The 20,931-nt window shown below is 41.8% G+C and overlaps 1 protein-coding gene and 1 pseudogene across 1 annotated transcript in view; both read left to right on the top strand.

The window, feature by feature from the left end:
* Nucleotides 1–6,850: 6,850 nt before the first annotated feature.
* The window catches only part of Il13ra1 (interleukin 13 receptor subunit alpha 1), a 53,716-nt gene continuing 39,635 nt past the window's right edge, over nt 6,851–20,931 (top strand). Inside the window, exon 1 of the mRNA XM_020181661.2 lies at nt 6,851–7,195. Coding sequence (XP_020037250.1) covers nt 7,117–7,195 — 79 coding nt within the window. The 5' untranslated portion in view covers nt 6,851–7,116. The remainder of the gene's footprint in view (nt 7,196–20,931) is intronic.
* LOC141419783 (large ribosomal subunit protein eL29 pseudogene) lies at nt 15,651–20,923 on the top strand (annotated as a pseudogene).

The raw sequence follows: 20,931 nt of genomic DNA, 5'->3' as shown, positions 1-20,931 counted from the left end.
CCTATCACTGGCTTCCGATACCTCAAGCAGTCTTTCCGCTGGCCTTCTTATCTCTAGGCAAGATTAACAAAGTCTTAGTCATGCTTATTTATTTATATATTGTGGTACTGGGGTTTGAACTCAGAGCCTACACCTTGAGCCACTCCACCAGCCTTTTTTTGTGATGGGTTTTTTCCCAAGATAGTCTCACGAACTATTTGTCAGGGCTGGCTTTGAAACACAATCCTCCTGATCTCTGAGTAGCTAGGATTATAGGTGTGAGCCACCAGTACCTGGCAGTCATTCATGTTTAAAAGTTGGCTTTCCTAAACACCACTTATATTATGTTACCACCTTGTTCGAAAAGTCTATTGGGGGTCAGTGTGGTGGTTTATGATTGATCCCAGCTATTTGGGAGGCATAGGTAGAAGTACTGCAGTCACAAGGCCCTGGCAAAAAACAGGAGATCCTATCTAACTAAAGCAGCAAAAGGGCTGGAGGTGTAGATCACCTGCCTAGAAAGCACAGGGCCCAAACAAAACAACTTTTATGTCACAAGTTGACCTCCTCTACTCCTCTTTCCTCTCCTCCTCCTCCTCCCTTCTCCTCCCCCCTCCTCCTCTTCTTCCTTTTCTTTCTTCTTTCTTCTTCTTTCTTCTTCTTCTTCTTCTTCTTCTTCTTCTTCTTCTTCTTCTTCTTCTTCTTCTTCTTCTTCTTCTTTTCTCTCTCTCTCTCTCTCTCTCTCTCCCCCCATCCCTCTCTCTCTCCCCCCCATCCCTCTCTCTCTTTCTCTCTCTTATTCTGGTCCTGGTCATCCTTTAAAGTCTAATTCAATTCCCACCTACTCCAATAAATTTTCAAAAGCAAATCCAGGGCCAGGGGCATAGCTCAAGAGGTACAGTGCTTGGAGGTCCTGGCTTCAACCCTCAGTATTGCAAAACAACAACAAAAAGCAAATTCAACAACATCATTTCTCTGTTCTGCCTTTCTCCAAACCTGTACCCCAGATGAATGTTTTGCTATTTGTTTGTTTGCCTTTTGTTTTTTCTCTAATGGTTTTATGTTTTATGTACCTTTCCACAGCTTAGACCAGGAACATCCCATGAGTAGGAATTGTTGCCTTCTGTGCATTGGTTGGTAACCTTTATAACATCTAACAAAGTGTAATTTATGTCTTCATTTAACTATATTTATTGAGCATGTGCTATATGCTAGGCACAATTCTGAGTGCTGATGATATAGTTGGGAACAAATCAGAAAAAAAACTCCCTATCTGGTGAAGTTTACCTTTTAGTGTGGAGAGACAGACACCCAGGAAGGCAGAGGGGGAGAGCATTATAATGGTTTTTTTGGTGGGACTGGGATTTTGAACTCTGGGCTTCACGCTTGCAAAGCAGGGAGTTTTACCATTTGATTCAACACCTCCAATCCATTTTGTTCTATTATTTTGGAGATGGGAGTCTAGTGAACTATTTGCCCGGGCTGGTCTCCAACCACAATCCACCTCATCTCAGCCTCCCAAGTAGCAAGGATTACAGATGTGAGCCACTGGCGCCTGAATGGGACTTGTCATTTTTGATGACGTGGACCAGCCTGGCCTGAATGAGTCATCTGAATGAGGTGAGGGAGCTAACTGTGGATATCTCAGGGAGAGAGCACAAACGGAGAAAATAGGCACAGCAAAGGCATTGAGGCAGAAGCTTGCTTGCCTTGTGTGAGTAACTTTGCCCAGGAGGTTAGATTAGAGAGGTAATGGGGTAAGACAGGGCAGGGCCTTGGAGGTCACTGCGATGACTTTGACATTGGAAACCTCTAAGCAGAGGAGCCTAGGCTGGCAGTGTAGCTGAGTGGTAGAGCTCTTCCTAGCAACTCAAATCCAGTGTTTCAGTCCCCATCACCAAAAAAGAAAAATTAATGTAATGACTACTGTAAAGTGCAAAGGCCTATGGGTCTGTGGGCTTCAAGAAGCTGACCCAGAAGCCCTAACAGCAGGCCTACCCTGCCTCAGGCTAAACTGAAAGACTCCTGTCAGATCCTCCTGCATAAACAGCACTCCCTCAAGTGAACTCCACTAACCCTGTAGCAGAAAACCACTTGCTGAGGAGAAAGGACCTTCAGTTGATCTCGAACATTAAGGGCATGGTATGTGCCACTATCACTTTACAGTCATGGTGCCAGAGGATGTCTTCCCTAAGCCACCCGAATAACTCAGAATCTAAGTAAGAGCAGACTGCTGGCTGTACACATAAGACAAGTCCCGTGGTGGCTGTCCCTGCCAAGCAGATTCCTACCCCCAACGTCTTCCTACATAGATATCCTGGAGTTCCCCTGGACACAGTGGGTGGATCTAGGATCTTGAATCCTATAGCAGAATAGACACACAGACAAACCAGTGAAATATTTGCTATGACCACAGAACTTAAACTTACCAAGTGCCATGAGCACACATATGGTAGAGAGCAAAGAAGTTTGAATTTGGGGAGCTACAAAAATGTGACATTTGAGGGATAGAAAAACATTCTGGGCAAAAAGTACAGCAAGAGAAAAGCTTGGCAGTGAGAAAATATCAGAGATGACAAACAGGAGCCAAGCAAGTAATAAGTAAGGGAAGCAGGCCAGGCCAGGTGCAATAGGGGGCCATCCGGCCTGTGTAGACAGAGGCACATGCCTTATAGACAAAATGCTTGACGTCCTCTGGCTGTTGGTACACTGCAAAATAGGCCCAATAAAATGACAGAACTTTTGCTTTCTTTAGAGAACCTGGAGATTGGGGTTCTTGAGCAAAAAAAAAAAAAACTCTCCTGATTTTTCTCCTTTAATTTTTGGAATCTAGAGCCAAAATAAATTTAAATATGATGTGGGTTAAACAAAAGTGCTCATAAGGGGATTGAGGTGCCTAGCAAGCATGAGTCCCTGAGTTCAAACCTTAGTACTGTCCAAAAAAGGGGGGAGGGGAGCTTGAGGGTACAGCTCAGTGGTAGGGCTCTTGTTTAGCATGGGCAAGGCCCTGGATTCCATTCCTAAAACTGAAAAAAAGCATAATTAGCCACAAAGGACTTTCAGTCTGAAGGTGGCCAATCAGCTATTAGTGCTAGGTGACCAGGAGCCTGGCTGAAGATGAAGCTGGGAAAAGTCTGTGTTGTCAATCTGTCCTAAAGAGGCAAACCTGTAGACAAATGACTTGGGACTTCTTTTCTGGCACTTGAGAAGTGTTACTTAAGAAACTAAGTGTTTGTGTAGTGAGTGAGATCTAGGACATTGGGAAGATCTGCCTCATGGAGAGTGGGTCTTCAGGGCCAGTTAGAAGACCATTGCTATAACTAAAGATTGGAAACAGGATCATCTGGGTGAGGTGGGGGTAGATCTAAGAGATGGTTTACAATCCAATAAGAGGCTGCATGGCTAGACAGTGGGATGGAAGAAGGGGGTGCTAAGTAAAGGAAAGAGAGGAGTGTGAAGACTAAATAGCTTTAGCATTCATTTCTCATTCTTTTTTTGGCAAGCATGGGACAATGGGCAGGTGGGGGCCAAGTACAAAAGACAACAAAGCATATTCTAGAGCTCAGGATTTCTCAGGTTTGACACTATTGTCATTTTGAGCAGATCAAATCTGTTGTGGGGGCTTCCTATGCTTAGCAGCATCCCTAGTCTTTACCCACTCCATGCCAAGAGCACCCCACCCTACTTAGTCATGACAAGCAGAAGTATCCACTGACATTGCCAAAATAGCCCCTGGTTGGGAGCCATTGCTCCAGAGTCAGAGGAGGGAAATACCCGGTCTCTGACTTCCCCTTTTTGTTTGCATTAAAGTGGTAATGAGGATCTGTTTTGATTTTGTTTAACAGAAGGTAACAGACTCTTGGGGTTCTTTTTTTTCCTATGATACCAGCATTTTCATCTAAGCTTATAGTGTATGCTGGTGTCCATGTCCTTTTTGAACACCCAAGGGCATTTCTCAGGGAGATCTGACTTTGGAAAGAGGGACATCATTCTTTCCTGTCAGATATCTTGTCTCTGCACCTTTTTACCTCCACTTATAGAAAAGGGAAAAGCCTTAGTAAGAAAGGTAAAGATCAAAACAAACTGGAGTGGCTGAGGTTCACAGGTCAACTAGAACTCCAGCAACTGCTGGCCAAAACTAGAGAGAAGCAACTGGTAGTCTCAGGCCAGCCCAAATCATCAGGGTTCCAAGGGTTAAAGCTAAACTTGGTGTTGCCTCATCATGATTTTGATTACTCAAAGCCAAATGGAGAGTTTCTTGTTTATTGCTGTTCCTGGAAAGCTTTCCATTTGTTTTCGTTCTTCCTGCTGACCAGGGCAGTGGCCTAATTCAATTCAAGATGCCTTTTGCATAAAAGTACACAGAGACTACAAATAACGGTTTCATGTTGAAGAAACAGCATTCCTAATCTTCTCTGAATCCATCCTCTTCACAATTTTTTAAAATGTTGCTGGATATTTAGAATCCGAGAAAAAAGGAAACTGACTATATAGTCTTACTCAAGAACAACAGGCAGAATTAGCTTGGTGAAAGGAAGCTATTGCTTTCTTCACAATGTTCAAATTCTCATGGCTAATGATAGTCACAACCCTTAGTTTCCCAACCATTTGCAGTTATTACTATTTGTTTTAAGTGGTCAATCTATGACAGCCAGTGCCCAGGATGGCACTCAGCCAGTCCCCAGGGGCTCCTTTTCCAACTGGAGACTCCTTAAAAGGCAGATGACATAATCATTTTGGAAATGTTATTATAAACTTATTGGATAATGCTTATAACAAATGTCAACAAGTGTATATGTCTGAGATGATGGCAAAGGGAGGCCTTGGGTTAGGGAGTGTTGACCTATTTAGAGAGGGATTTAAAAAACAGTAATATATCTAGTTCTATAATTTTTTTTGCGTGTACTGGGGCTTGAACTCAGGGCCTTCACCTTGAGCCACTCCGCCTGCCCTTTTTGTGATGGCATTTTCAAGATAGGGTCTCGCAAGCTATTTGCCTGGGCTGGCTTCGAACTGCGATCCTCTTGATCTCTGCCTCCTGAGTAGCTAGGATTACAGACGTGAGCCACAGGCGCCCAGCTCTAGTTCTATAACTTTGATAGTTTTGTTGTTTTCATAAACACATTTTATTTCATAATATATATAGGCAGGGATTTATACTGAAACTTTAACTGTAAGAATGAAGTGTAGGCAGGCCCTCCTCCTAGAAGCCTGCCTTGCCCCATAAGGCACCCTTCTTTGTATCCCACAATTTCATGGTTCTTGTCCTTATGATATGATATCCCCTCAAACTGGTTGCAGCTCTTTGTTGGCAAGGTCTGTCTTTTTTTCCTTTGGTGCTGGGGTTGGAATTCTGGGTCTTATGCATGCTAAGCACATACTCTGTCACTGAGCAACCCCCAACCAAGGTCTGCTTTTAACGAGACTGTCTTCCACATTTCCTGGAAGGACTTCATAAATATTTATTGAAACTGAGGGCCTTCGTTCCAATAGTGGAGCCTATGTTTAGCTAGGTTAAACATCCCGATGGCCTTTGCGTGAGGTCAAGACTAGGTATATTATCAGTCTTTTTAATTGCTTTTTGTTTGGATGCTGGGAATTCAACCCAGGGTCTTATTCATGCTAGACAAGCACTCTACCACTGAGGTATACTGCTAACCCTTATTGCTAAATTTTTACAACTGCTTTCAACTGCATACATTGACTTAATTTGACCAAAATGTACCTTTATTAGTAAATCTCACCATCCGTCCAGACATGACTTTTTTTCAGGGAGGAAGAGAAGAGTGATAGAATGTATGCTTATTTCAACCATGTCCTGATGTTCAGACAAGGTAATAGGATGTATTACCTTACATAGAAAAAAATCAAGGCTTTTTGAGTTGGGGAGATTATTGTGGATCATGTGGTATGCCCAGTCTAATCACAATGGTCTTTTTGTTTCTGTTGTTCTGTTTTGAGACAGTGTTTACCTATGTATCCTAGGCTGACCTTGAACTTGAAACCCTCCTGCCTCAGCCTCTCTAGTGCTGGGATTATGGGTGTGCACCACCACTCCTGCCCATGAAGTCTTTATAGGGGGAAAATGGAGGTAGGAGGGCCAGAGATGTGAAAGGGGAAGCCATCAGCGATCTGAGTGTTATAGCAACAAGCCAAGGAATGTGGGAAGCCTCTAGAAGATAGAAAGTCAAGGAAACATTCTCTCCCAGAATCTCCAGAAGGAATGCAGCTCTCCCCACGCCTTGATTCTAGCTCAGTGAGAATTCTGACCTCCAGAACTGTAATACAATAAAAATGTTTTAAGTCACTAAATTTGTAGTAATTTGTCACATCAGCAGTAGGAAACTCATAAGGATTCTAATTTTTCTCCTCCCCCAACCTTACTGACTCATAGGCACCTAATTTCATGTTAGGAAATTAAGAAGGTAGTTGTGTGTTTTAAAAAGTACAAGTATATAGGATGGTGCTGTCCCTCCTACTTGGAATGCTGCCTTTTAAAATCCGATTCAATAGGATGTTATTACCAGCTTTCAGATATATCGTTTGTCCTTTTCACAAAACAGAGTGCTACCAAGACCCCTATTTGGACTTTCAAGTTCACCCAGTGAAGTAGGGCTAGTGTCACTAACCGTTGAGTCAGAGCCTAGGAAATAAGGGCTCAGAGGCCAAGGCTTGGAAGCCCGGTTTCCAGACTCTGAGGCCAAGGTTCTTTCCCTGGATGACCCTGCCCTAGTGTCCAGCCGGGCACAGCCCTGGGCACCTCCAACGCCCCTGCAGTCAGTAACTTCGTCTGCGGGCGCTGACACCACCGCGAGAAAGGAGGGCGGGGGCCGGGCAGGCATTTGAGCTGGGCCGCGACGCGGTCGAGGAAGTTGTGTTTGGTCAGACAGGGGACTCTGGAGCGGCGGGTGGCAGCACAGAGGCCTGGCCAGGTGTCCGCGCCCTGGGAGCCCGAGCAGCCGCTGGCGCCCCGCCCCCTGCAGGCTCGAGTTACCTGCGACCGTGGGCGGAGCGGCCCTTCCCGTCTGCGCCGGCCCCCGGTCTCCAGGGCGGCGGAGCCGGGAAGTGGGAGCGGGAGCAAAGGAGGCGGAGACTGCCCAGGCTCCAGCCCGGCCGGGCTCCGAGGCGAGGGGCTGCATGGAGTGGCCGGCGCGGTTCTGCGGGCTGTGGGCGCTGCTGCTCTGCGCCGGCGGCGGCGGGGGCGCCGCGCCCACAGGTGAGTGCGGCCTGGGGGGCCGGGCGACGGCCGGAGGGTCGCGGGCGGCGAGGGTCGCGGACCAAACGCCCGCGAGGGCTCCTCGGGGCCGAGCGGTGGGGCGAGGGTGGGTGCTGGGAGCTGCCCTCGCGACACCCGACGTTCGGTGACCGCAGCGTCCCGCGCCGGGTCTCCGGGGCCGCGGCTCGCGCTCCATTCGAGGTGGGGGACCCTGGAGCGGCGGGGCTTTCCCAGGCGAGGCGGCGGTGGCGGAGCTGGAGGAGGACGACTTGCCTTCTCACTTCCCTTGCGCGGTCGGGAAGAGCCTAGAAGGCTGGCGTCCGGGGGCGGGACCGAAATATGCCCGTGGGGTGGCTTTGCCTGTGACCCCAGGAGGGAATGAGGGACCTGGGGACGACAACACAAATTCGATGAAGCCGGGAACGTCCTGGGCCGTGCTCATCCTCGCTTTCGAAGTGTGGCTTTTGGGGACTGGAGTTGAAGTCTCCATAGAAAAAGGACGTGAGGATCTGGACATTCCCTGGCATCCAGCAAATCCGCTGAGAAACCCAGAGGAGCTTCCTGGCAGATGCTTCCCCGCTCCCTTCAATAAACTTTATTTTGGACTAATCTTAGATTTATGGAGAATGCAAAGATTGTTCAGAAGTTCCTCGATTCCCCTCACCCCGTGCGGCTACTTTTAATTGAACGACACTGCAGAGTTGGTGTGAGAATTGAAGGTTAATGATTTCCTTATAGACTGTGCCCGGACTGCGCTCGGCACGCGTGGCCTCTGTGCACTTTGGATGGCAGTGGTAGCTCCGAGTTTTATAAGTTGTATTTATTGATTGATTGCTTTTTTTGAGACAGGGTCTTATTTAGCCCAGGTAGCCTCGATCTCTTGATCCTCCTATCTCCACCTCCAGAGAGGGATTACAGGTGTGTACCACCATGCCCAGTTTATATATTTTATTATCATATTAACACAAATACCACCAATTTGCTTATTACATTTCTATCAGTGGGTTGTGCTTTGAAACCCAAGTTGAAATATTAGGTAGGAAACGTTTATGTTATACATTGATTCAGTCAACAAAATGTATGTACAGTCTGCTCTGTGTCAGACAGTGTGTTTTAAGGGTCCAAGGTACCACAGTGAGCAAAACACATCAAGCCCCTGCCCTGTGAAGTTAGTATGCTAGTGGCAGAGTCAGAGAGAAGGAAAAAATGTAAAAATACATGGTATGCCAGCTGGTGCTAAAAAAGTGGACTGGGAAGGCTTCACTGAAAAGATGGCCATCCAGTAGACACCTGAGGGAAGCTTGTGGTTTGTCAGTATATATATAAATTTTTTTTTCGGCACTGGGATTTGAACTTAGAGCCTACACCTTGTGCCACTTCACCAGTCTTTTTTTGTGATGTGTTTTTTCGAGATAGGGTCTTGTGAGCTATTTGCCAGGGCTGGCTTCTAACCATGATTCTCCTGATCTCTGCCTCCTGAGTAGCTAGGATTACAGGAGTGAGGTACTGGCACCTGGCTTAAGTCCACTTTTTTTTTTTTTGTGGGGCTGGGGATGGAACCCAGGACCTCACATACGCTAGGCAAGTGCTCTGCTGCTGAACTATACTCCCAGCTTTCAATAATTATTCCGGTATTTGCTTTGTTTAGTGCTGAGCCAGCCTCTGAATGTTGACTTAGAACCTTACAGTATACAGCATAATCCATGCCTCCACAGTGTCTTTAGTTCAACTAGGGACACCTAATTTCCATAAGCATATGGGAAAACTGCAGTCCACAGAAGGAAATTTATCTAAGGTCACCCATCTCATTAATCTTCTGATTTTCAGGGTGCCACAGATGCCCTCCCACACACAGCTGAAACAACTGGCTTTGTAGACAATACTGTCAACCTTTAAGTTAATCAGTTGTGTCACAGTGGTTTGTTGGTTACTTATAAAAAACCTTTTTCTCCCCATTAAAAGATATGGATAGAATTGCACTGAGGTCTGGTGGAAAAAATATTCTGTATCACCACTCTCTCAAAGACTTGAGGGGTTTTTTTGGTTTTTTTTTTTTTTTTGAGTTTTGCACTCAGGGGCCTCACAGTTGCTAGGTAAGCACTCTACCATCTGAGCCACACCATCAGCCTCTTTTTGTGATGAATTATTTTTGAGTAGAGTCCTGCAAACTGTTTGCCCAGGCTGGCTTCGAACCTTGATCCTCCTGATCTCTGCCTCCTGAGTAGCTAGAATTATAGGCATCAGCCACCAATCACCCAGGAAGAAATTTGAATTTTAGTGGTCTGACATTTACTGTCTGTGGAACTCTGGGCTAGTCATTTCCCCCTCTCTGTGCCAGTTTTCTTATTGATGAAATGAAGAGGTTGAACTCCCTATGTTCTAAGAGTTCCTCCAGCCTGATTTGCCTTAAGTCTTCAAAAATTAGGTGCTGAGTGATACACAGCTGTAATCCCGGCACTAGGGAGGTAGAAGCAAGGAAAATTGTGAGTTGCAGGCCATCCTGGGCCACATAGTGAGATACTGTCTCAAAAAAAAAAAAACCACCAAAACTATTAGGTTATCAGCTTACTTTAGTCTATATAGCTCAATAGCCCACATTGTGGCATGTCTCATTAAACAGCTAGCATTTATATACTGTTTATTCTCTGCCTGGCAATTTTCTAAGTGCTTTATTTCTCTTTTATAAATTTGTAAAAATTTAATCTTTTATAAACAGCCTAAGCAGTAGTGCTGTTATTGGTTGGTTCTGTTTTGTAGATAAGGAAGCAGAGGCAAAGTGAGATTAAGACCCTTTCCCAAGTAAAGCGGAGGAGACAGACTTGCAACCCTAGCAGCCTGATTCCAGAGGCCATGCCCAGCACCACTGAACTCAGGGCCTTTCTCCATAGAAGTGAGAGGAGACTGACTGGCAGAGGAGCTGGGCACTTCCCAGGGCAGCAGGGCAGGACTGGTTGGGACCCATGAAGGTACATGTAGAGGATTTGTTAAGAAGTGATCATATATTAGACACTGGCTTTATAATGGCCAGTGTCTAATAATGAAGTCCAAACCGTAAGTACTCACAGGCATTCAGAAGAGAGGAAATTGTGAAGGTTGGTAGTTTTATGGAATAGGTCAGACTTGAGCTAGACCTTCAAGAAGGGTAGAATTTGAGTAGGTAGAGAAGCAATTCCTTTCTCTGAGGATTAGAGACCCAGAGGTGGTCAGTAAGGAGTCTGGCTCAGCAGAAGGGAATGTTGGCAAAGGCAATCTACACAGAAGCATGCACATTTGTCTTTGAAAGCCCTGAGCAGAGTACAGCCTGAGGGAAATGACGCTGGAGGAGAAGCAAACATGGAGACTTGTCTGGGTAGGGGAGCCACTGGAGTGTGAAGCTCCACAGGAATTGAGGGTGTAGGTCTCCATTAGAAAGATGTGTTGTGTACACCTCCTATATAGCACCATAACCTATATAGGTGCCCACCTTGTGGGGCTCAAGAGAGCACATTGGTGTGATTGGGATGATTAAGAAAGATGTTGCAAGAAAAAATGGACAGGAGTTGATGACTGAGTGGATGTGAGGAACGAGATAGATGACTCACATATGACTTGTGTTTTCCTTTACTTTTCCCGAAATGTCCATGCTTCTGCCAGCTCCTGACATTGAATGGGACAGAGAAAAAGCTATAAGCTAAACAAAATGCCTTAGAATATTGGTTATGTTAACTCCTAATTAATATAGGATGTGGTGTTAGATGATGTGCAGACTCACTTGGGGTTTGAAGTTTAGCTAGATACTTGGGCCCCTTCCTCCTTCCTGCTTCCCTTTCTAAAGTCAGTGATCAACCACAAAGAAATGGTTGAAACCAGATGCCTAAGGAGGGAAGAAGGAATACTTGTTTTGCCTCAAAGCTCAAAGGTACAAAAGTATTTCACAAAACCAAAGCAACTATTTAGTATAATTTTGTCTCTTAAAAAAGAAAACAGAAAACTAATAAATATCACCTGCCCTGTGTAGGCACTGTTTTAAGCACTTCACCTGTAGTAACTCACTTAATCGTAGTAGTAACTCCTTGCAATAGGTTACTATTATCATCCTCATGTTATAGATGAGAAAATCAAGGAATAGGTTAAGTAACTTGTCAGTAAGTAGTAGAGCTGGGATATGAACTTTGGCAGACTGTTCCATGGTCTGTGCTCCACAGATTGAAAGTAAACATGAAGAGCTGCTAGAGGCTTTTATCAGAAGTATACTCACCAGTTATTTATGTATACGTCTGGGAGTATTACATAATTCACATGAATTAGTATATAATTAAACATTTGGAGTATATTTTAAGTTTTAGAAAGTGTGTATTTGTTTCACTTTTTTGTGATGTTGAAGATTGAACTCAGGATCTCACACATGCTAGGCATACTGAGTTACATTTCTAAACCCTATGTTTTTTGTGGTGAAATACAGATTGTCCCCAACTTTAATAATGGTCCTACTTATGATTTTTGAACTTTACAATGGTGTGAAAGAAATCATATTAGTAGATTTATACTTTGAATTTTGAATTTTGATCTTTTCAATAAATTGTATGAGGTATTTAGCATTTTATTATAAAATAGGCGTTGTGTTAGATATTTTACTCAACTGTGGACTAAGGTAATTTTTCTGATGCAGGCTAAGCTGATAGGTAGGTGAGGTAATTAAACTGATTTTCTCTTCTTTTTGAATAAGAGTCAGGGTCTCTCAGCAATGTTCTATTTTTTATTTTCCAGTGCTAGGGATCATACCCAGGGCCTCACATATGAAAGATAAGCACTTTACCACTGAGCTACATCATACCCAGCTGAGTCAGGGCCTTGCTTTGTTCCCCAGGCTGGTCTGGAGCAGCTAGGTTCAAATGGTCTTCCTTCTTTAGCCTCTTGAGTCGCTGGGACTACAGGTATACACCATATTGTATTTTCTTACAATATTTTCAACTTATGATCATTTGAGACATAACCCCATCTTAAGCTGAGAAATGCCTTACATACAACATAAAATTTACCACCTTAATCATTTGTAAATATCCAGTTCAGTATTATTAAATATAATCAGGGCTGGTAGAGTGGCTCAAGTGGCAGAATGCCTGCCTAGCAAGTTTGAATCCCTGAATTCAACACTGAGTACCAACAAAAATAAATACATTTACAATGTTTTGCAACCATGACCACCAATTCATGTCCATAACTCTTTTCATCTTATAAAACTATACCCATTAAACAATAACTCCTGTTCCCAACTCCCCCCAAATCTTGGCAACCATCATTCTACTTTTTGTCTATATGATTTTGAGTGCTTTAAATACTTAAGTGGAGTTACAATATTTGTCTTTTTTTGTTAGTAGCTTATTCCATTTAGCTTATGTCCTCAAAGTTCAACTAAAGTGTAGCATATGTCAGAATTTCCTTCTATTTTGAAGACTGAATAATATTCCACTGCATGTATATACCACATTCTGCTTATCCCTTAGTCTGTCAATGGCCACTGGGTTGCTTCCATATTATTGTGAATAACACCGAACATGGGTGTAGGTGTAGCTTTTTGAGACTCTGCTCTTAATTCTTTTGTATACATACCCAAAAGTGGAATTGTTGGATTATATGATTCTATTTTTTGTTTGTTTATTTATGTGGTGCTAGTTGTGGAACCCAGGGCACATGCTAGGCAAGTGCCGTACCACTGAGCTACATCCCCAGCCCTTCTGATTTTAGTTTTTTGAGGAACTGCTATACTGTTTTCTGTTATACTTATAATGCTGTAGCATTTTAGGTTTATACCAACTATTCACAAAGGTTCCAATTCCTCCAGATCCTTCCTCACCAATACTTTTCTCTTCCTATTTTTTCAAACTATGATGGGCTTATTGAGATATACATAAAATTTATCATCTTGGTAACTTACAAGTTAGAACCTAGGAGTTTAAGCCCAGGAGTTAAACACATTTTAGTGTTATTAAATGCACTCATAATGCATTTAACTCCTGGGCTCAAACTTCTGGGTTCAAGTGGTCTTCCCACCTCAGTCTGTTGAGTAATTAGGGCTACAGGTACCAGCACCAAGGCTATTTTCTGTTTTTTTGATAGTAACCATCCTAATGGGTACAAAGTGATATCTCATTATAGTTTTGATTGACATTTCCCCAAATATTAGTGATACTGATCATTTTCATGTACTTTTTGACCAGTTGTATATCTTCTTTGGAAATATGTCCATTCAAGTCTTTTGCCCATTTTCGAGTTGGGTGGTCCTTTGTTGTTGAGTGTTAAGAATTCTATTATGTTCTGGATATTAATCTCTCATCAGATATATGGTTGACAAATATTTTCTTCTCTTCTGTTTGTTACCTTTTCACTACATTGATATTTTTATATGATGCGCAAATCTTAAATTTTTTCATGAATTCCAGCTTGTTGATTTTTTCTTTTGTTGTCTGTGTCTTTAGAGTCGTATTTAAGCAATCAATGCTGAATCCAGTGGCATGAAGCTTTCATCTTACATTTTCTTCTAAGAGTTTTATAGTTTTAGATCTTACAGTTTAGGTCTTTGATCCATTATGAGTTCAGTTTTGGACTTGGTGTTTGATAAGGTCTACCTTCCCTTCTTTCTCATGTGGTTTCCAGTTTTCCCAGTACTATTTGTTGAGAAGACTGACCATTGAGTGGTATTGGCTCCCATGCCAAAAATCATTAGACCAAACATGCGATAGTCTATTTTATTCCATTGGTCTATATGTCTGCCTTTATGCCAGTAACACTGCTTTCATTATTGTAGCTTTGTAGCAAGTTTTGAAATCCAAAAGTGAGTCCTCAGCTTTGTTTTTCCTTCTCAAGATTGTTTTGGCTATTCAGGGTCTCATGGGATTTCATATGACTTTTAGGATGGGCTTGTGTATTTCTACAAGAAGATGTCTTTGGAATTTTGATAAGGATTGCATTGAATCAATCTGTATATCATTTTAGGAATTGACATCTTAATAGTATTAAGTCTTTTAGTACATGACCATAGTGTGTTTCCATTTATTTATGTGTTCTTTAATTTCTTTCATGAGGGTTTGTAGTTTTCATTGCACAAGCATTTGATGTCTTGATTAAATCAATTCCTAAGTATTTTATTCATACTGATGCTATCATAAATGGAATTTTAATAATTTATTTTTCAGATTGCTCATTTTAGTATATAAAAATAGGAATTTTTTGTTGACTTTGTCTTGATTCATATACTGCTACTAATAGGTTTTTGTTGGATCTTTAAAGTTTTCTGCATATAAGATCATATTATCTGAGAACAGAGATAATTTTACTTCTTCCTTTATAACTGAAAGTCTTTTCTTTTTCTTGTCTAATTGCTCTGCTAAGAAGTTCCAGTAGTATATTGAATATAGGTGGCAAAAATAGGCATCCCTGTCTTGTTCCTGATCTTGGAGGAAAAGCTTTCAGGCTTTCACTGTTGAGTATGATGTTTACTGTGGGGTTTTCACATAAAGCTTTTTATCATGTTGAAATAGTTTCCTTATATTCCTACTTTGTTGAATGTTTTTGTTCTGAAAGGTCATTGTTTTTTTTGTGGTGCTGGGGATTGAATCCAGGGCCTTGTGCATGCTAGGCATATGCTCTATTACTGAGTTACAGTCCCAACCCCAGTTGCTGAATTTTGTTGAGTGCTTTTTCTGTGTCAGTTGAGATGATCACGTGCTTTTTTTCCCCATCATTGTGTTAATGTGGCATTATTACACTGATCAGTTTTCATATGTTGACTCATCCTTCTGTGAATAGATCCCCCCATATGCTCCCAAATTCACATTGCTAGTATTTTGTTGAGATTTGTACATCAGTTAATAAAGGATATAGGTCTGTAGTTTTTTCTTTCTTTTTCTTTGTTTCTTTCTTTCCTTCCTTCCTTCCTTTCCCTGTCCTTCATTCTTTTCTTTTTGGAGGTAGTGGGACTTGAACTCAGGGCCTCACGCTTGCTAGGCTGGCTAGGCAGGCACTCTATTACTTTTCTCTGGTCTTGATATTGGGTATTGCTGGCCTCATAGAATGAGTTAGGAAGTATTCTTTCCTCTTCACTTTTTTGGAAATGTTTGAGAAGGTTTGGTATTAGTTCTTTAAATGTTTGGTGCAATTTACCCACGAAGCCATCAGATACAGTGCTTTTCTTTCTTGGGAGACTTTTAAATTACTGATTTAATCTCCTTACTACTTACAGGCCTATTCAGATTTTATATTTCTTTGTGATTTAGTTTTTGTAGGTTTTGTGTTTCTAGGAATTTATCCATTTCATCTACATCATTCAATTTGTTAGCATACAGTTGTTCATACTACTTTCTTATAATCATTTTTTATTTCTTAGAATCAATAGTAACATACTCATTTTCATTTATGATTTTAGGAATTTCAGTCTTCTTTCTTTTTTCTTAGTCTGTCTAGCTAAAGCTTTGTCAACTTTGATCTTTTCAAAGACCAACTTTTGTTTTCATTGATCTTCATTTTTCTTCTCCTTATTTCATCAGTCTCTGCTGTAATCGTCATTGTTTTCTTCTTTTTCATAACTTTGGATTCAGTTTGGTTTTCTTTCCTAGTGCTTTAAGTTGTAAAGTTAGGTTGTTGATTTGAGTTTTGTTTTCTTTTTTTTTGGTGACACTGGGGTTTGAATTTAGGGCCTCATGATTGTTAGGCAGGCACTTTCACCACATGAGCCATTCCACCATCCCTTTTTTGTAGTGGGTTTTTTCAAGATAGGGTCTTGTGAACTATTTGCCTGGGTTGGCTTCAAACAGTGATCCTCCTGATCTCTGCCTCCTGAGTGGCTAGGATTACAAGCATGACCTGGCTTGAGATTTTTTTTTTTTTTTTTGAGACATGGTCTCGCTGTATAGCCCAGGCTGGCCTGGAACTTGAGATCTTCCTGCCTCTTCTCCCCCCCACCCCCCAATGCCAGATTGTATGCAGGTATTACCACATCAGTCTCTTGTTGGGGGGGAGCAGTACTGGTGTTTGAACTAAGGTGCTTGTGCTCGCTAGACAGGTACTCTACCACTTAAGTCATACCCCTAGCCCTCATTACTTTTATTTATTTTATCATTTTTACATTTACTCACATGTGTATACATTGTTTGGGCCACCTCCCTACCACCACCTTTGTTACTTTTAAATATAAGTTTTTATAGCTATAAATTCCCCCACTAGCACTTCTTTTATCATGTCCCTTAAGTTTTAGATGTTTATATTCATGTTTTTCAAATTTGGGAAGGTTTCAGCCTCTTTTTATTTTTCATTTCCTTCCTTTCCCTTCCTTTTCCTTCCCTTTTTCCTCTCCCCTCCTTTTTCCTCTCCTCTGCTGTCCTCTCCTTTCCATCCCCTCCCCTCCCTTCCCTTCCTCCCCTCCCCTCTTTTCTTTTGGTGGGACTGGAATATTTGAACTTAAGCCTCCACACTTACAAAGTAAGCACTCTATTGCTGAGTCACACCTCCAGTTCTCATTATTCTCATCATTTCTTAAAATATTCTTTTGGCCCCTTTCCTGGAACCCCCCCCCCCACAGTGTATATTTTGGTCCACTGATGATATCCCACAAGTTCCTGAGGGTCTGCTCACTTTTCTTCAATCTGTTTTCTTTCTATTCTCAGACTTGATTGTTTCCCTTATGCTCTCTTCAAGTTTGTTGATTATTTCTTCTGCCTGACCAGATCTGCCTTTGAATCCCTCTCATGAATTCTTCATTTCAGTTTTTGTATTTTGCATGTCCAGAATTTCTTTTTGGTTTTGTTTTAGGTTTTCTTTCTTTTTATTGCTATTTCCATTTTTTATGTGTTGACTTTTGAAAATCTTACTTTATCCACATCTTTCTTTAGTTTTTGAACATCTTTAAGGCATTTGTTTTAAACTCTTTGTCTAACATGTCTGCCTTTTTACAGGGACCATTGTCTTGAATGACCCATATGTGCCTTTTTATTTTCATGCTTTGTGATTTTTTTGTTCAAAACTGGCCATTCGAATCAAATAATGTAGTAATTCTGGAGAGCAGTTGCTTCCCTTCTCCAGGGTTTTCTGGCTTTTATTATTTATATTTATTTTTCATTTTTGCACATGTCTCTATGTTGAGGAACAGCCTGAGATAAAAACTTAAGGTCTTGTTAGGTCCTTTGGGAGTTTTCTCTGTGCAGGCAAGGTTACTTTCTAGTGGTCTTCACGTTAATGTCCTGGTCTTTATTTCTGGCTCCCAAAAGGAGAAATGTGATGGAGAGGAAGGGTGCCAGTCCTCTAAATCTTCTGGAAGTCACTTTAGCTGGAAGAGATGGGTTCATAACAACAATAGCCCTGACCTTTTTGACTCTACCTCTGTGATCAGAATGCAGATTTCTAGTATGTGGAGGACAGGGTCCTTTTTGCCTACCCTGGCTCTAGCAAGCTGTGTGAAAGTTGCTCCAGGAACTATGCACATCTGCCTGCCTTGTGGTTTGAGATGGCTAATGGGTAGCCACTACTGTGTTAAAAGCCAAAACTGACCAAAAATTGATTGAAATTTCCCTAGAGTGTGATAGGAATTCCTTACTTCTCCAAAGGCCTTGTTCCGCTCCCAGCTGTTCCTTCCCACAATTGGGCTTTGGGGAAAGCTATCAATAGTAGAGTTAGGTATGATCAAAGTACATTGATATGTATGTATGAAAATGTAGCAATGAAACCCATTATGTTTTACAATTAATATACACTAATAAAAAGGATAAATGATTAGAAATAGTAGAGTTAGGAGAGAGGGAATGAATATCGAGCGATGGTCAAGGGACTTTATAGACTGTTGTTATATATGAAATTGACTGTTATAGAAACTTCAACTATGTTGTACCTATGGGGTTGATGATGTGGGACAGATGGAATTTTTTGCCTAGAATAAAAGGTAACAGTATAAGTATTGCTGATTATTTAAAATGCCCAGTGTATTCCAAAGTGTTTGCTTAGCGTATACAACTTAACTATGTCATTTGATAAAGTACTGTAACTATAGTCCTTCAATAATTATTTTTATTAATAATTTTTACTTTTTCGGTGGTGCTAGAGTTAGAACTCAAGTCCTGGTTCATGCTAGGCAAGTACTCTATTACTGAGATATATCCCCAGCTCTTGGGGGAATTATTATTTTGTTTTTTGGGGAGGAGGGTGTTTTTGAGATGCGTTCTTTCCTGCATGTAGGCCTGGCTGGCCTTGAACTCTTTCTTGATCCTCTCTGCCTTGGGAGTACTGGGATTGCAGGCATGTCTACCTAACTCCTGGTTTGATTTTTTTAATGACTTAAATCAACTTTATTTTGGAATATTTTTGATTTCCAGAAAAGTTGCAAAGAGGACAGAGAGTTCCTGTGTACTCCCATTCAGTTTTGGGGGAATAACTGTGATAGTACTGGTCTTAGAAGTTCTCAGGAGAGTTTGAAATGGTGTTTCATGTTTCTCCTTTTTCCCTTTTCCCTTCCTTCTTCAGATTAGTCAAAGCACCAGCTCCAGCTGCTTAGTTTCAGACCTCAGGGGAACAACAAGGGATGCTAAATCACTTTCTCAGTACTTCTTTGGAAAAGCTATATGTGTGTGTGTGTGTGTGTGTGTGTGTGTGTGTGTGTGTGTGTGTGTGTGTGTGTGTAATAGAAACAATTACCAGATTGTGTTAGCAAGCACAATTGAAGACAAGATTCTTAAATTCAAAGTACTGCTAAGATTTAACTATCTGTATCAAGATGTGGATCCAAAGTATCAGGAACCCCAAATTCCTGAAGAACAACTTGGAAATACTAGTATTTAAAAGTCTACTCTTTCTTTGTGTTCATTGTATAGCAAGTACATTTGGCCTGTGGGTCAGCTGACTGCAGATCAAAAATATTCTAAAAAAGGACAGGAATATAAAATAGATCCTGTCAGAGGGAAGGTACTAGTAGGAGAGGGAGGTTGAACGGAGAGGGTAAAGAAGGACCTATATGGTTGATGTTCTTTACATACGTGTATGAAGATAGAACAATGAAACCTGTCAATCATTTTAAGTAGTAGAGAGGAGGATGAGGGAGAATGATGGTGGGGATGAAACCTAACATTGTAAGCGTATATGGAAATGTCACAATGAATCCCTCTGCACTAATATATGCTAACAAAAATGTTTAAAAATACTCTAAAAAATGATGTACATACTGGCTCTTTTGTTCTTGTAATTATTCCCCAAATAAGACAATATAACAATGATCTGCATAGCATTTACATTGTGTTAGGTATTACAAATTATCTAGAAATGATTTAAAGTATATAGAAGGAATGGGAGAAGGAAGAGATAAAGAAGAATGATGGAGGGGGTGAATTCAACTATGACATATTGTAAGAACTCTTACAAATGTCACAATGTATCCCCAGTACAACAATAAAATGATAACAAAAAAATAAAGTATATAGGAGGAGCCGAGTGCCTGTGGTTCATGACTGTAATCCTAGCTACTTGGGAGGCTAAGACTGGGAGGACTGAGAATCTAGGTTCGAGGTCAGTCTAAATAGTTTGTGAGATTCCATCTCCAAAATAACCAGAGTAAAATGGACTGCAGATGGAGCTAGGCAGTAAAGCGCCTGCTTTATGAGTGCAAAACCCTGAGTTAAAATCCAAATCCCCCCAAAAGAAAAAGAAATAGAAGGATGAACATAGGTTATATAAAAACACTGCATAAGGGTCTTGAACATCTGTAGATTTTGGTATCCACAGGGGGTCCTGGAACGAATCTCACATGGAGAATTAGGGAGGACTATATTTAAGAGTATGACCTTGGTGGATTATGGTGAGTTTTGGCAGCGAGGTGCAGATATGACCAAGTCCAAGAACCATACCATGCGCAACCAGTCCTGAAAATGGCACAGAAATGGCATCGAGTACTCTGATCACAAAGATATGAATCTCTTAAGAGGGGCAGACTCTAAGTTTCTAAGGAACATGTGTTTCGCTAAGAAGCACAAGAAGGGCCTGAAGAAGATGCAGGCGAACAGTGCCAAGGCCAGGAGTGCACGTGCCAAGGCTATCAAGGCCCTCGTAAAGCCCAAAGAGGTCAAGAAACACAAGATCCCAAAGGGTGCCAACCACAAGCTCGAACAACTTGCCTTCATTGCCCACCCCAAGCTTGGGAAGCGTATTCGTACCTACATGACCAGAGATCGCAGGCTTTGCTGACCAAAAGCCAAGGCTGAGGCTGCATCTCCAGCTTCCACTCCTGCTCAATCTCCGGCTCAGGCGCAGGCTCCCAAAGGTGCCCAAGCCCCCTTGAAGGCCCATAGTAAAGGCCTCTGTCTGCCATTGTGAGGACAGATGGATTTATGTGACCCCCTGACTGCCATCTGCAGGGGACTGGTGTTCTATGCTGTTTCTACAAATAAACCTGAAGAGGACCTGTTTAAAGAAAAAGTATGACCTTGGGGTCTGAGGGTGTGGCTCAAGTGGTAGAGCACTTGCTTAGCAAGGTCCTGAGTTCAGTTCTCAGTACTGGAAAAAAAAAGAATGTGACCTTGAAGCCACATTTCCAGGTTCCATTTTCTAACCAAGGGATATGGAGCAAGTGTTTAACAAATTTCCCTGTGCCTCAGTCACTGCATCTTAAAAAGAGGCTAATCCTATGTCAAAGGGGGATTAGAGTTTTACAACAGTGCCTGACTCAGTAAATGTTAGATATTGTTAACTCAGCTATTATTACTCTGGATTAAATAATAATTTTTTGT

Source organism: Castor canadensis, chromosome X (assembly GCF_047511655.1).
Source record: "Castor canadensis chromosome X, mCasCan1.hap1v2, whole genome shotgun sequence".
Classification (NCBI taxonomy): domain Eukaryota; kingdom Metazoa; phylum Chordata; class Mammalia; order Rodentia; family Castoridae; genus Castor; species Castor canadensis.
Note: the sequence above shows the minus strand (reverse complement) of the source record. Positions and strands in the feature narration are given on the sequence as shown.